The sequence below is a fragment of the Cataglyphis hispanica genome, chromosome 12, assembly GCF_021464435.1.
Source record: "Cataglyphis hispanica isolate Lineage 1 chromosome 12, ULB_Chis1_1.0, whole genome shotgun sequence".
Classification (NCBI taxonomy): domain Eukaryota; kingdom Metazoa; phylum Arthropoda; class Insecta; order Hymenoptera; family Formicidae; genus Cataglyphis; species Cataglyphis hispanica.
The window spans coordinates 4,836,344-4,851,942 of NC_065965.1; the positions used below are offsets into that span (position 1 = coordinate 4,836,344).

A 15,599-nucleotide genomic window follows, 5' to 3' on the forward strand; every position below is an offset into this window, starting at 1 on the left:
CGACACACGAGAATCTCCTTATCAGTAATTTTTTAGATTTTTTTAAGGAAGAAGAAAATACAAGACGATACGAGTCAGCGGAAACGCAAGATCGCCCGGATGTGAGATCGAGGTCCTTTCGAAATTTTCGAGGAGAAGCACGTCGAAGCTGAGAGGTTCGCAGTCGCGTCCGTTTTCACGAGCAATACCGATCGATATTTCGCGCGAAAAACTTGCAATATTTATCATCGCTCGTTGAATCTTCCATCGTGATTTTAATTATCTCGCACCAGTGTGTTTGAGATATAAACGATGATCTGATCTCGAGTCAGGAATACCGATCGGACAATCATGATCATAAAATATCGGACATTCGAGCGAGTTTAGATTAGAGATAGTACTCGATAGAGATGCAGATCGATGCGACCATATAAATATATATCAATCGTCAACGATGTTTAGATCTAAATTGGGATTATTCGAGAGTTTTTCAAGATATCTAGGAGAAATTACTTGAAACTACAAATTTCTAGGATGAAGAGAAAAGAGATAAGCACGAGAAGATAGATATGATAAAAGACAGAGAGAGAGAGAGAGAGAGAGAGAGAGAGAGAGAGAGAGAGAGAGAGAGACAGAGAGACAGAGAGACAGACAGAGAAAAAGAGAAAGATAGCATAACATTCAAAGATCTTCTAGATTCATAGAATAAATACGAGATCTTTTTTTTTTCAACATTACTATAGTTGCCCTGTGACAATATTCACTTTATGCTTTGTCGGGACAAGGCTGTTCGGCGGGCTTGACTAGGGATTCCGACAGTTATTCGTCGATTCTTTGGTCCTTGATCTCGTTTCTCGAATTCGTTGGATTTTGAAGGAAGCTCGTATATCGGACACACGCGAGACATCATCTCGTCAAAATTCTCGCAAATATTGTTTCTTTATGAAACGATGCTTGCGTTGTCCCATTATATTATATTTTCTACGTCGATCATATTTTTTTCGGCTAACATTTTTATTATTACTTAAAAATAACATGCGAGACTCAATGAAATGGAGAATTTATCGTCGATAATCTTTTATGGCACGTAAAACGGATATTACATCCATTTCGACTAAAGAAAAGAAACGATGTACGTATCCCATGTACCTATAAGAAAATCATTTCATATTCTACATGTGAGCCATAACTTCAATTAAATTTATTTAATTGACTTCAATTAAAAGACAAGTTTTTTGCTGTATATGAGGAAAATCGTGAATTTAATATTGTAACTGATTAAATGTGTATATAAAATCACTTAAGATTAATATATGATATGTGCTCATGCAAAATATATTCATTTTGAATTTATTGCATGTATAAAATCGAACACATGTATTTATTTGCAATATGCTTTTTATGCGGAAATATCTTAATCTTTCGTTGAAGTGGAACAGAAATGAGTTTGACAGATCATTTGTCCCGACCAAGCATGAAAGGGCACCCTTCCTTTTAAATTGCTATATATGATCTATAATTTATGTCGTAATATATCATTGCAAATTATCGCTATTACATCATATACGTATAATATATATATGTGATATACATAATACATATATATATAATATATACCTTTTTGATTTAAATATATTCTCTATCTTAAATGTGTCTAATAATGTAGAATAGTTTGCGACCTGTGTAGGCCGTTCTCTAGACTAGACAAGACTCTAATTCAGATCGAAAGACGCGAACAAGCCCATTAATCTTTCACGTATTACATATAGTATTGGCTTCGTTCCTATGTTATCAAACGTCAAATCGACAACGATTATATCTTTGAACTGCGGAAAGATTTGTTTGATGCATCTACATATTTTAGTTTGCAATCTACGTACAACTCTACGGTAGACGAGAATTATTTTATTTTGCCTCAAACGATAACGACGGATATCCCTTTAAAATATCACAACAAAACAGATTTCTTTCTTTGATTATAAATTGCAGTGTTTTATAGTTTTCACTCACCTTTTTTTACTGCTGCATCTATTGTGCATTTCTACAATTGCGACAGGAATTCTTATCCCAAAAAAGAAATGCGATTATTACGTTTTAAATAATATCATCATTTAAAAATTGAAGATTAAACAATAAAGCTTGCTATTATATATGCTTTCAAACACAAAAATTAAATTAAAGAATTATAAAAACTCTGCTTATGCGACAAAATGATTATATGCATTTAATGACCATCGGTACCGTCAAGATTTTTTTTCGTCGCCCGTAAATCATCAAGATTGCAGAGAAGCTTTTTAAAGATATTAAAAAAGACGCAGAGTGACTAGACAAACAGTCCTCCTTAAGCTAGGCTGTACTAGAGAGCTAATGTAGGATCAGTAATTTACGTGTCGGGAATATTTCGTTGCGCTGAGAATTTCGCCCTTCTTGTAACAAACGATCAAAATGGAGTCTCCTACATCATTCAAATCCTACTAGAGTGATACTCGCATCACTTATAATTAGTATAAAAATAATTGGGCAATATTTAGCAGTATCTGCAAAAGACTCGGAGACGTCCCAAAAAAGTGTTCTATTTTTTTTTCGCTTTCGTACATTTCGAAAAAAGTAGAAAGCGCACAAGAAACACTCGAAAAACGAAAAATACCCGTTTCATGATACTCGGTAAGATATTTAACAATAAATCGTATGCAATAATTCGAAATCGACTGTCGACATAAAGTGCGACAGATAGCGCGATTTTTTCACACCTTTTTGGTAACTTCTACAAGTCTGAAAGATATTCAACAATGTTTTTACTCGACTCCATTTATACGTATATTGTTAAATGGGATCCAACAAGAGTGCTAGCTCCGCGCCATGACATGGCGGATCACTAATGTTCTTTTCTTTTTTTTTTTTTTAAATATTTACTTTACTGTTTTCTTATATAAAACGCTCAGTTTCCTATCCTCTCTTCGTTCTAATATGTACGTACAAACGGCAAATAATTCTTGCCGTAATCATACTCTGAAAAATAAATGTCGAACAAAAAAATTTTTCAACCTTTAATATTTAGCAGTTAAAATATACATATTGTCTTATGTAATGCACATCGCTAATGTTTCAGTGCCAGACAAAAACGCATCTTTGATTTATGTTTCTCAAATATCTGTCTCATTTTCTTTTCTTGTCATGCAGAGTGAGATCTCCATATTACAAACAATAATAAAATTAAAAATTTAAACAATCGAAAAATAAAATAAAACAATAAAAAATAAAAATAGGAAAACAGAGAGCACAATCTAAAAAACATAGCGGAACTAATTTTTTGGCACTTGCTTTGGCTGTGAGAAAATAAATGGTCGGATTGATATAATTGAAATTTAATTAATACACGGAAATTGCATGACATTTTACACGACTTTATTTTAACAACGGGGTGAAATTCTACATCCTTCATCTGTTGCTCAAATAAAAAGTAAATAAAATAAAAATTTTGAAATAAAAAAAATATTTGTTCTCTATTTTTTTACAAGTATCTTTTGGAAGACTCATAAAAAAAAATTCCTAAAATTATTTTTTATGAGCACTCTTTTATGGCCAAAGTATAATAAATACAAATCCGACCATCCTGGGAACTTATCAAAAATTAAAAATTTAAAGCGTCAATATATCGTTTAAATATTCACACGAGAAATTTATCCCTCTTCATATCGCATATTTAAATATCACATACCTCTCATGTTCATCTTGCGAATATTTAAAACGACAGTCTCCGCGACTAAGTTTGACTTAAAATTGGCACTCTGATTCGGCTTGTACATTCTAAAAATGTACCTGATCCGAATAATCACGAAAATCGCGAGATTCCATTGAAAATAATCGAGAACATCGCTCCCATTCTTACGTCGCAACCTCGCAAATCACGGCGAGTCACTCCCTGCCGTGTTGATGACGGGTCTCCCGCTGGCCGACGGCGATGCCGGGCAGCGCCGGCTGCAAATCGACGTGTCGATGATTGATGTGCGCCTTGAGATTGCGCTCGTACTTGGAGCTGAAGGCGCAGTGCGGGCAGCTAAAGGACGGCGCCTTGCCGCATTCGTACAGCAGATGCCGTTTCAGGATATACGCGTTCTTGTAGCTCTTGCCGCATCTCGAGCAATTATGTCGGCGATCGTGATGTGCCAGGCCGCCGCCACTAATACCAGGATGATTATTGTTACGATTGGCGGAGTGTCGCGACGGACAGTGAAGACGAGGACGACGCTGCGGCGTCAATGGCGCCGGGACGTCGCTCGTCGCTGCCGACGACGACGACGACGACGACGATGGCGTCGTCGCCGCGGCGTTCGCGCTTCTCGAGGCGCGTCGCGAGCCGTCGCCGCTCCAGCCGAGGCCGGCGAAGAAACCTGCAAAAGACACAAGCAGACGGGCCGAGGGCACGATTAGTATTGCGGGATCTGCGGGCTGTACGCGCGCGGTGCCCCCGATTCTCGGGGGGCCACGCGTGTATTACTGTACTCTTTACAACGGCGCGGGCCATGCCAACAAAAAAAAAGACATTCAGGATCTCAAGCTTAGCAACAACGAGCATATGACGTCAGGAGCGGGATCGAGGAATAAAAAAAATTATCTTCGATGATGATGATTATCTAATCATTGGAAGGGAGGCCGAGGACCTCCTCGCGGATTTCTAAGCGAGAAAGTCCCTTGTCGAACGTGTACGAGGTGTGAATCGATATGTCGCGGTCGTTTATAAATCTGTCGAGATGTAATGCATCTTAAAATGAGATCAGATTTGACTAATTGAAGAAATGTTATACCGCGGAAAGAAAGAAGATTTTAGAATCAGCAAATTTAATCGAATTATTTGCTTGAGTATTACATGATTCTAAAACATTCTTTTTTATTAATATGCAAAGCTGAACACTTGCTACTGCTATCTTATCACACTGTAACAAATTGAAGAAATTCTTGAATCTAGATTATAATGATAAATCGTACAAATTTTCGACATACAAACTGCCGATTTTCTTTGACATCGCATTTGTCATCTGTAACTTAAAATTAATTTTGTCAGTTTTTAATGACATATAATCAGGAAGATAACATAAATATTAGGAGATTAATGTAGGTATTTCAATTTTTATTTCTCTAATAATTTTATTTTTTCAAGATACATGCTATAACGCTTCTTATATTTCGTCGATTAGTTTCGTCGATCCGTTGTATCCAAATAATAAGATTTCGTAAGTGTCCTTAGATGGTTCATACAGAGACTTCTGTCGTTGGTTGCACCTGTAAAAAGTAAAACTAATCAGTATGCGGAAATGACAACTGGATAATTTCCATAGAGAATCTTGTCCTTGAAAAGTCCAAATCTCCTATCATCTCCTATTATTGTAGATATCCTGCAAAAGTATTTTAGTAGTTATTTAATCGTATATTTTACACTTTGAAGCCAAAAAACTAAAATTTTTGAAATTATTGGACATTTATTGGACTTAGTAGTTTTATAAATTGTTCTGCAATAATGTTTTTTTCGCAAATTAAAAAGGAATGTATATTTTAACAGAACTGTACAAAAACTAACTTTGTTAACTATAAATGAGAAAAATTTCCTCTAATTTTCTTCTTTAAATCAAAATTTATAAAAAACCATAAAACAATATAAATTAAACTTTTATTTAAATAAACTGTGCGTCTTTTCGCTTTAATTACTGAGCAAACTATAAATATCAATTAAAATACTCGAAAATATTATTGATTACATAAAAATGTTGCAAAATCGAATATTACTTATGACATAAAATCTGGGAAAAAAAAATTTGCTTTATTTTATTTTTCTCAATTTTAATTTTTCTGCGAATATGATCGCTATATCAATCTGCGATAAAGAGACAAGAGAATTACGGGGATTGAAGAGAACGCGGCAAAATGTTGCCTTTCTAGACTTTATTTTGCTCTAAATCGAATACAAGGCGCTCTACAAATTGACAAAAAAAAAAAAAAAGAGGGAAACAAGCGTTTTGGAATGTTTGAGAGGTCCAAAAAATGATATGCATACAAAATATTAACGGAAAGGAAGCACGGTGATAGAAAAACAGAATTTGAACGTTCGATCTGTCGCGATGAACGCGGGGATCTCGCGAGTCTCGCCTCTATGGATTTCTCTTTTTGATTTCTTTACAATTCATGCGATCGAGAGATACGAGTTTCGACGCGAATTCGAGACCGACCCAACGTTTTTCTGTGAGAGTTTTCCTTAAGCAAACGACTCTTCTTACGTACATACAAAAACAAACATGCCAATAAATGGCGATGCGATGACGATTCGTATAACGTGCGTGTTCTTAGATGTATACACGTATAATATGTATGTTTCTGTATGTGTGTTTCGCCGTGGATTTGTCATAAAGAAACAAGCAAAAAAGTATCTAGAAAGATTATCGTTATCATCATAGTAGTCGTTAATAATTGTTGCTCTCTAAATAATATTAATATAAAATGAAAGCAAAAAGAAAAATAATAATTAATAAATCATCATTCGTTGGCAAATACATGGCGACAAAGAAGTTACGATTACAAGTAGTATGTTTTGCGTTCGAGGCGCTGAGCGGAAATTATAATTGTGTTTTTATTTTTTACGTGTTCTTCTTTATCTCTCTCTCTCTCTCTCTCTCTCTCTCTCTCTCTCTCTCTCTCTCTCTCTCTCTCTCTTGCACTCTTGCTCTCATTCGCTCTCTCTCTTTCTCTCTCTCTCTCTCTCTCTCTCTCTCTCTCTTTCTTTCTCGCTCTTTCATTCTATTTATTTCTGTACAGTCGAGTACTGTGCTTGTACTAAGAGTATATCGTACTTAAAGTCGAGTGCGAGACGCCCTTCGAGTGTCTTAAAAAATAACGGCCTTTATGATATACTATCTGTGCACATAATGTATTGTGTTTTACATATTATGGATCGATATTATGAGCATTGATCATTCATCGAATCGAAGCGAAAATAGGAGATTTTCGGACGCAGATCGAAGTGACGTCCCGCACTCGGTGCTCTACTCGCGCGCTCGTGGCGCGGTTCATAAACCTTTCTATTATTTATTACAGATAATTGTACTGTTAATTAAAGTCGAACGGAAAAAAAGATCGAAATGCAAAGGAACCCGAGGAAAGAGTTGCATACTCGTGTCTCGCGGAAGATACAATAAAGGTTATAAAAAAAAAAGAAACATAATAATAATAATAAAAATACGAATATGAAGTACGAAAAATAATGTATGTATGATCTATATAGGAATATAAATATAACGGAACTGATGTGTAAAAGAGTATGCGCAAGGGATCACATATATTGCGGTTATTGTGTGTCGCGTAGATCGGGCAAGAAAAATGTCACGCGAAGGACGATTACAATATGAATCAACAACGAAGGTTGAATACGTTCTAGCGGATATATTGGCAGTATAAAGGTGAATGGGTTGAGATTGTGTGAAGTCTGTCTGCTTCGGCGTAAATAAATAATTTCTAAAAAAATATCACTGGTCTCTTCTCGAGGTGTATGCGGGGCGTCGCCGGAGATTTCAGCCGATGGAGCTATTCATCGCAAAAATTCTCAAAACACATTCTATTGTACTTTCCTTTTTTAAAAAGTATATGCCTTGTTTTTATAATAAATTTTCATTTCGAAACATCATTTTTGACATTTTATAAAGAAATTGATAAAGGAATACGTGTTTAATAACTGCTATAACAAAAAGATTATAAATATATATATATATATTTTTCTTTTCTTTAAATGTACTTTTGATTAAAAAAAAAACTATTAAAAATTTGTACAGCCTTATATATTTCATTAATCTCCCCTTGTTGTAATTCAAGTGTAACATCTTACGAATCTATCGATGTTTGTGTAGCATATTTGTTCAATTAAATTATATATCATAATAATTAAAATAATTTGAAAAATTAAAAAAAAAAAAGATCAAAGAAGAAGATCATCTTTTTTTCGGAAATCATTTACGTCGAATAGCTTTGCGTGCCAGAATCTTACACATTTGAATTGGCGACACCCGGCTGAATAATACCAAAAATCCGCATTCTCACAGCTGGACGCGCCCAGCGCCTCTTTTGTGTTTCTTTTCTTCTATAAGCCTAAAATCTAAGTCATACTTGAAGGCACTTAACGCAAGGCTCTCTCGATTCAAAATCTACTTGTCTCGACTTTCTCGTCTGTCCCTCGTACGTGCTATTTATTCTTATTTCGCCATTTTCTACAGTTGCTCGCTTGATTTTCTGCGATTGTTTTCTCTCTTCTCATATTCTTGCGAAATATCGAAAAATCGCTTAAGGGGATTCCGCGATGAATGATCGAATTATAGTCACAATCTTTTTGCGTCGTTCATCTTCCATCATCGTTGCATCTCTGCATCATGTTTCCCTCTCATTCGCACATCTCTCTCCATCTCTCTTTCTCACATACATTGTAGACATAACACACCTTCGAGCCAATTAATAATTTAATTGCAACGCAATCTTCTCTCAATGTAATAGTACAGCGAATTTTTTAGTTGCCCTGTGAAGATGAATCATCAATAAAATAACCGAAAAATATCATTAAAGCCTTTTATCATTTTCTAATTAACATTCCTATTTCTCGCAAAGACTGGATAATTCTTTTTCTCAAAATTGTATTTAGCATCCTTATCAGTTGATCCAAAAATGACAAGAATGTGTATGTTTATATGCCTAGTTGATAAAATGATAAAAGCATATCTTGATGTCGAAAGTCTTTTATCGTTCTTATTTTGGCGCGCCAATTATTAACTTATTAATTTTGACTAGATTAAAACGGATTGCATTGCAATGATGTCACAGTGTAGTGACTCGAAAAAATAGAGAATCTCATCTTTTTTATCCGGTCTTCGAAACGCGCGAGTTCGATCGTTCTTCCGCGTGCGGGATATCCAGCGGCTGATAATAAAAATACTATATCGGTCGGCAGAACAAAAACGTATAAAATAAAAACAAAAAGCTCTTTTTATCAATTCTCCGTCACACAGAAACGGCAAACTATTTATTACAGGCGTCACGCGCTGTCCGGCATTACGCGCCCACGCAATTTTTTGCAACATGTTTTTGTCCACATAAATATAAATTTTCTTTTACATAACTATACAATCGCCTTAAGATCTAAGCGCCGATCCCGATCGTCGAAGAACGTCGATTCTTGATCACAGGGCCCCGAAATTCGCCTTTAATTTCTCGCCGACAATCCCACATGCAATTCGAGCGACGTAAGTTCCCAATTGTTGTACGTGCATTTATGATAATATTCAACTAACAAGATTGTATAATCTGCTTATAATTATATCAACTTACGCTGATGGCATAAAATATTATGTATATCGTATATCGGCAATTTTAAATGTAAATCTTTATCTGAAAAAAGCCTATTTTCTAGGAAATTTAAAAATGTACTTGTACATCATTTGGGAACAGCTCGCTTTTCGTACACTCTCAGTAAATTCATTCTGCACATTCGTTTTTCGATGTATGTATAATATACATATCTATTATATATATATATATAAACTTTTTAAATAGAGAATCTTATCATCTGTAATTTCTTTTCTCGCTTTCTTTCTTATCTCCTTATATATCTCTTTCTATATATCTCTCGCTTATCATTCGCTTTCGCGCTAAATGTAACAATATAGACTTTCCAAAAGTAGTAGGGCCGAAAATATGATAAAGCTATACGATCGTCTCTATATTTATCAAAATAATGTGCGTCGCATGCGCTTGATTTAACCCTAGAACGGCACACTGGCTTTAATAGATTGCTGTCTCATTTCATGCAATCGTAATGTACGGTTTTTTATAGATTTAAATTATATTTCAATAATATGTAGAGAGAATGACTCTCAATATAGTCGTAGGAAAAAAGATGCGATACAGAATTGATCTCATTTGCGAATAATATTTTAATCACGGAATATTTCGCGTAAGTTTAAACTGAATTTTTCCTCAACGAAAATTCGATTTATTTGTTCAGAATTTTAACCAAACGGTATATATTTCATTTCTCACCTATTTATAGAATTTATAAATATATATAATTATTAATAATGTCCAGAATAAAGCCTGCTTTATTTCTGGTTAAAGTCAAAAATCCTTCATTAAAATTTTATCCGTTGACTATGTAGTTGACATGCTATTTGCTTACAATTGACAGAAATACGTATATGAAAATTTTGAGGTCTTGAATCTCAATGTGCATCTGAGAATTTTGTCGAGAAGGGTTTGCCGTTCTAAGAGTTAAAAATTCTCGTTTATCACAAGCTCTCACTGGTATATTCATTCGCGCCCATTTCACAACATAAGCCAGCAATCGCAGTTCGCGTATTTTGAAAAACGTGAATGCGTGACAGTTATAAAGTTTCTTCCTCCCACTTGCAAATATAGACTAATATACTTTTTTATCTCTTTTTACTAGTAGTAGTAAATTAAAAAAAAAAATAATAATAATAAAGCGCTGTACTTTCTAAATACCTGGATGGCATGCGTCTAACAATTTACGCGTCTCGTACTGTATTCCGTCATGTATATAAATCTCTCTTTTCATCCTTCACTTCGCTCCTTCTCCCTCCCTCAATCAACCCACCAACAAATTTTGTTCTTTCTCAAAAAGTGCAAAACACAAAAGAGGGGTAGTCGATCGTCTGAGAAGTACAACAAAAACCGAAAATTCTTATATCCTAAGAAGATATTCTTATAATATTCTAACGTAACTTTCCATATAAACATATTGTTAAATAAATTTTTAACGATAAACGCGCCGCGTTTTATACGAGAAAAAATATATCTTTTTATCTCTCACTATACAATGCCGAATCATATTTTTATCCTAAAATCGCTTTTGGTTCTTGTACTTTTCGGCCGATCGACTTGGAAAGAAATTTAGCGTCTAAATATCACACGTCTCGTAAATCGTCGCGAATATAGCATGGAACGTAATCGAGGTTTCCTGCATAGACCGATAATTGACAATTGGTTCGATATGCGTTCGAGCAATTCAAATTGAAAGCGAAATCGAGCGCAGGAAAAAAAAGGACTTGAAACGATCAATGTCTTTCTCTCTTTTTGCCTGCGAAATCGAGCGACAAGCGTCACGTGTCAGTATATCTAACATATCGCCCTGTTTTTAAATCAAAGAATAAACATTGTTTTAGAGAGTTTCTAGCTGCAAATATAATATACCATCGAATATAATCACGGATGTTAAAAAATCGAGTCACTGCAAACGAGTTCTTGACGCGATTCTATTATCGTTTTTGTTGAAGATGCATTCACTTTTTATCTATTTTTTTATATTTACATTTAAGAAAAAATTACATCGCCAAAAGATATTCTAAATTAAGCATTCTGTATCAATGATATTCAATATATAATTTCACGTATTGTAAAGTGTTTTCTTTCTTGCAACAAAAAGCGATAATAATTAAAAGCAATAATGCAATCATATCACGTCAAGATCTACGAATTCAATCAAAAGACGGAAAAATGAATGTCAAAATAAACTAGCTGTGATCGTGTTTCGCTTTGCTTCCTCTCGAGCTCCACCACGATGCTCTCTAATCGATCTTTTTGCAATTTTATTCGTTTCGGTTAGAGTTTTCCCAATCTCCCAAAACCGACACCAAAAAGAAAAAGAAAAAAAAAATACATTATACATACATATCTAAATGCAAGGAATTCCTCGCTCCATATGGCGCGATCGCCGTAATCGCAATATATAACCTAATTAGAAACAGATTAATAAGCCCAATTATTATACGCGCAAGACTCGAGTTAGACTTGATTAAAAGCTGTGTAAGTAACACAAAAGACCAATTCAAAAAAAGCGTTTACGACGCTTCACCTATGTACTCTTGTGTATATCCATATATGTATATATATATATATATAATATTTTTTGCTTACTTATATATATATATATATATACTTCAAAAATCCTACAAAATTTTTTCTCACCTCTCTTGTCTATTCTTCCGCTCATACATTCGACGGCAAGCACGCGAATCTACGCGTTTCACACAATAATTTCATAATGAATCATTTCTTCTTGATATATGTATATATAATATATATATATATATCTCCCTATCTGTGTGACTCGCTATGATCTATAATCGTGGTAACCAGCCGAATGATTTCGCGTGGACGCTCTGCGTCGCCTTCGTTATCATTGCCGCGGATTCCGCGATAACGAATCATTCGGACGATTATAAGAATCCTTTTTCTTTCTCTCGCACAATCTCTCATTCTCTTTCCCTGTCCGTCTCTGCCCTTTCTTTTTCAGTTTCACTGAAAAAATTTTGAATCGGTTTCTCTCGAAGGCACATATATACGGAATTATAAATATCGTCAACGCTCGACAGGATCGCGCCGTTTTACGTTCCTTCTCTCATATCATTGTCATCGTTCATCGTTTTTATCATCTTTTTATGTATGTTTTTGCTTAAATTTTGAATAGAGCTAAGCGAGAATGCGCAAGCCACCATAAGTCCAGAGATATCAAACAAAAAGAAAATTAGTTTAATCCTGCAAGAATATTACGAAGGAAGAGTATACGCGGTCCAATCAATATCCATCACATTCCCAATCTAAAACATTCTCTCTCTTTTTCTCTACTTTGCTCATTTTAATATATAATGATTATATTCACTTAAATTCAAATTAAACCCGATTAGTGAGGGAATCAGAATTCTCTTTCCTCGAAATCGATCACATGATAACGTTTTTCTTTTAAATATATACAAGATAAATGTCAAATATTATTTTTTTCGAAAAATCATAAAAGTTGTCTACGCGTTATAATGTTATTTGACAATATAAAAGTTTGTATAGCTGAAGAAAAAAACATATGTTTTTATTACAAAAATCGAAAAAGAGAAATCTTTCACAATACGATTAAATTTGTATATCAAAATATTCATCAAAATATTGTCGGCTAATATATACTTTAAATTTTAAATAAATAAAATATGGTATAAAATGAGTAATGTTTCAAAATTTGCTACATTAATTTTGATTTATAATCATTAAGAGAAAAAAAAACGCGTTCCAGAAGTTATAGAATCAAATAAATAATTAATTTAAAAGTAAAATAAAAAAAATATAAAACGTTATTCATGGATCGATGAACCTTCGATCAACGAGCGAGGGTATAAGCTTGCAGAAGAAACCTTGGCACAGCAATTACGATAACAGTCCCCAAAATTTTCATAATTTTTGACAGATCTGATTTCCAATCGTTTTCATAAGAATTCATAAGCCTCAAAAAACTTGAATATTAAAAATTATTACGCGCGCGTTTACTTTATAAGATAATGCAAATTAAGATGTCTTTCAAAGTCTTTAAAAATGGGAAATATATTTTCTTCTTCATATAAAAATTCATTTATCCGTTTATTTTGACATTTCCATTACCAAAATTAGAATTAAAACAGTTTAAAAATTATGATATCTGTAACGGATACAAAATATGATATGGATAAAATAAGCAAAAAATATTTTTTCAGTAAATAAAATTTAAGTTAAGCTATGTTTGAAAAATATTTTTTACACTTGATACGTTTATTCTTACATTGATTTTATATATTCTTAAAACAATTTTATTTTTTTTTAGCCTGACAAATTGTTGAATTTAATATTACCGAAAATTTCTTTGATTTTGAAATCTGCATTTAACAATTCAAATTGGACAAAGTTTTCTTTAAACATTTTAGTGCATTTGTTATAAAATTCAGTTGTAACAAGAAGGCATATGCTTTCTTATGAAAAAGTTTCCTACGAAAATAAAATTTCTATATATATAAGAGCTGCGAGATTCTACGTGTTTTTCTAAACCGTCGATTTAATCGTTTTAAATGTTCAAAAGAATTTTTCAATTAGCCAAGCAATAAAAATGATTTTAATTACGGAATAATCATCGCGTTTCATTATCTCTTCCAATCGTTTCTTCATCTCTTTCTATCAAAAATACGTTACAATCTCACCAAATTTTATCACTAAAAAATTATCACTTTCATTGCTGCCTATATAACAATATTTTTTGCTGACACTCACATTCTTGCCTTCAATCTGCAGTATTTATTTCCTTCTCTCTCTATCTCTCCCCTATAGTTGTCCTTTACACATTTCTTCAGATCGGCGCGACCACAGATTCTCGCGGGAAAAGAAAAACGCTTCAGGTGCGCGCTTCCTTTCTTTCCTCTTAGAAAAAACATAGAAAAAAGAGTCGTTAAGAGCTACGATCTATTTAATAGTACTCTTATATACCTATAATAATCTAGTAATCTCCGTCGATGACGGCGGTCCATTGATGTTATCCTCACGAGAATCATCTCGAGCACTGAATCGCTTTATATCCCACATCTACTCTTTCTAATCGTCTCTCTTTCGACCGCCATCATTCATCAAGGCCTCGTGAGGCAGTAATATTATCAATTATCATTCAATAACTATGTATCATCGCTCCATAATTGTATTTATCGATTAACTCTATCTATCGTTTACCATGTCACCGCATTCTCTCTTTAAACTACGTAACGCCATCATCGTTATCATCATCGACTGACGATTCTTCTCTCGTTGTCTTTATTAGCATTATCGTACATTGTACTCGTTCCCACTCCCGTGCATTGTACTTCGCGTCTATTTTTCTTTCATCTTCTAAATTCTTTTTTCTGTTCTTCTCTTTAATCGGCAATCGTGAACGAGTTAATGTCGATACCATTGGTTGAAATCGTTTCATTCTAACATCTTTCTCTTTCTTCCTCTCACAAAAATCTCTTCTCTCAATCTTTCTCTTCTATTTTTTTTTTTCTCTGATGCCTTAATCTTTTGTTCGCTTACTATATGATACGTGTCAGCGTGCGGCTGCTATCGATCGATCGGACGAAGTCTAGAGCGAGACACGACGGTTTTTAGAAAACCATGCGAATCGCGTTGATTCTAGTAGCGCGGGACCGAAAGGATAGATTATCAATAGTTATTGCACGTGGACGGAAGACGAGTCCTTCTGGCCTACCATCTTGCTCCGAGCTACGGAGCTCATACCATCCAGGAAGTCAAATCAAGGTGCTCCTAATTTCGCGCGGTATCGGAAAAAGAATAATTCTAAATATTTTATTTCTTTTTAAAAACGAATTAATCTAATTTCCTCTGTCCGATAAAGTAATCGCGACAAACGTATTTATATTTAATTGTGATTATTTATATTTAATTTGTGTATTTATATTTAACGATTCATTAAATTAGAGATATCTCTTTATTAATTAATTAATCGATCATCGTGACTTAGCTGTACTCGAAATTTAGCTGTGCGATACAGAGCTTGGCATCTCTATATATTTTTGTCGAAAATAATTAATTTGAAACATCTCTTATAAAATTTCAAAGAATTTTGAATTCAAAAAATTCAACAATTAAAATCAAAATCATATTCAAAAACGCGTTTTTTGCCTTTGGGTATATATAATATAAATAAAATCAATATTAACTTTTTCAAAAAGTCAAAGCACACTAACAATGTGCTTCCTGGATGTATACTATTGTCTATAAGGATTCCTCCGTTTGAA

The 15,599-nt window shown here is 33.9% G+C and overlaps 2 protein-coding genes across 2 annotated transcripts in view; both read right to left on the minus strand.

Annotated features, from left to right (window-relative positions):
- The window catches only part of LOC126853708 (lipase member H-B-like), a 261,537-nt gene that overhangs the window by 151,506 nt on the left and 94,432 nt on the right, over positions 1-15,599 (minus strand). The gene's annotated exons all lie outside the window — the stretch shown is intronic.
- Positions 3,880-15,599, minus strand: part of LOC126853662 (longitudinals lacking protein-like) — a 177,124-nt gene continuing 165,404 nt past the window's right edge. Inside the window, exon 7 of the mRNA XM_050599580.1 lies at positions 3,880-4,370. Within this exon, the coding sequence (XP_050455537.1) occupies positions 3,895-4,370 (476 nt within the window). The 3' untranslated portion in view covers positions 3,880-3,894. The remainder of the gene's footprint in view (positions 4,371-15,599) is intronic.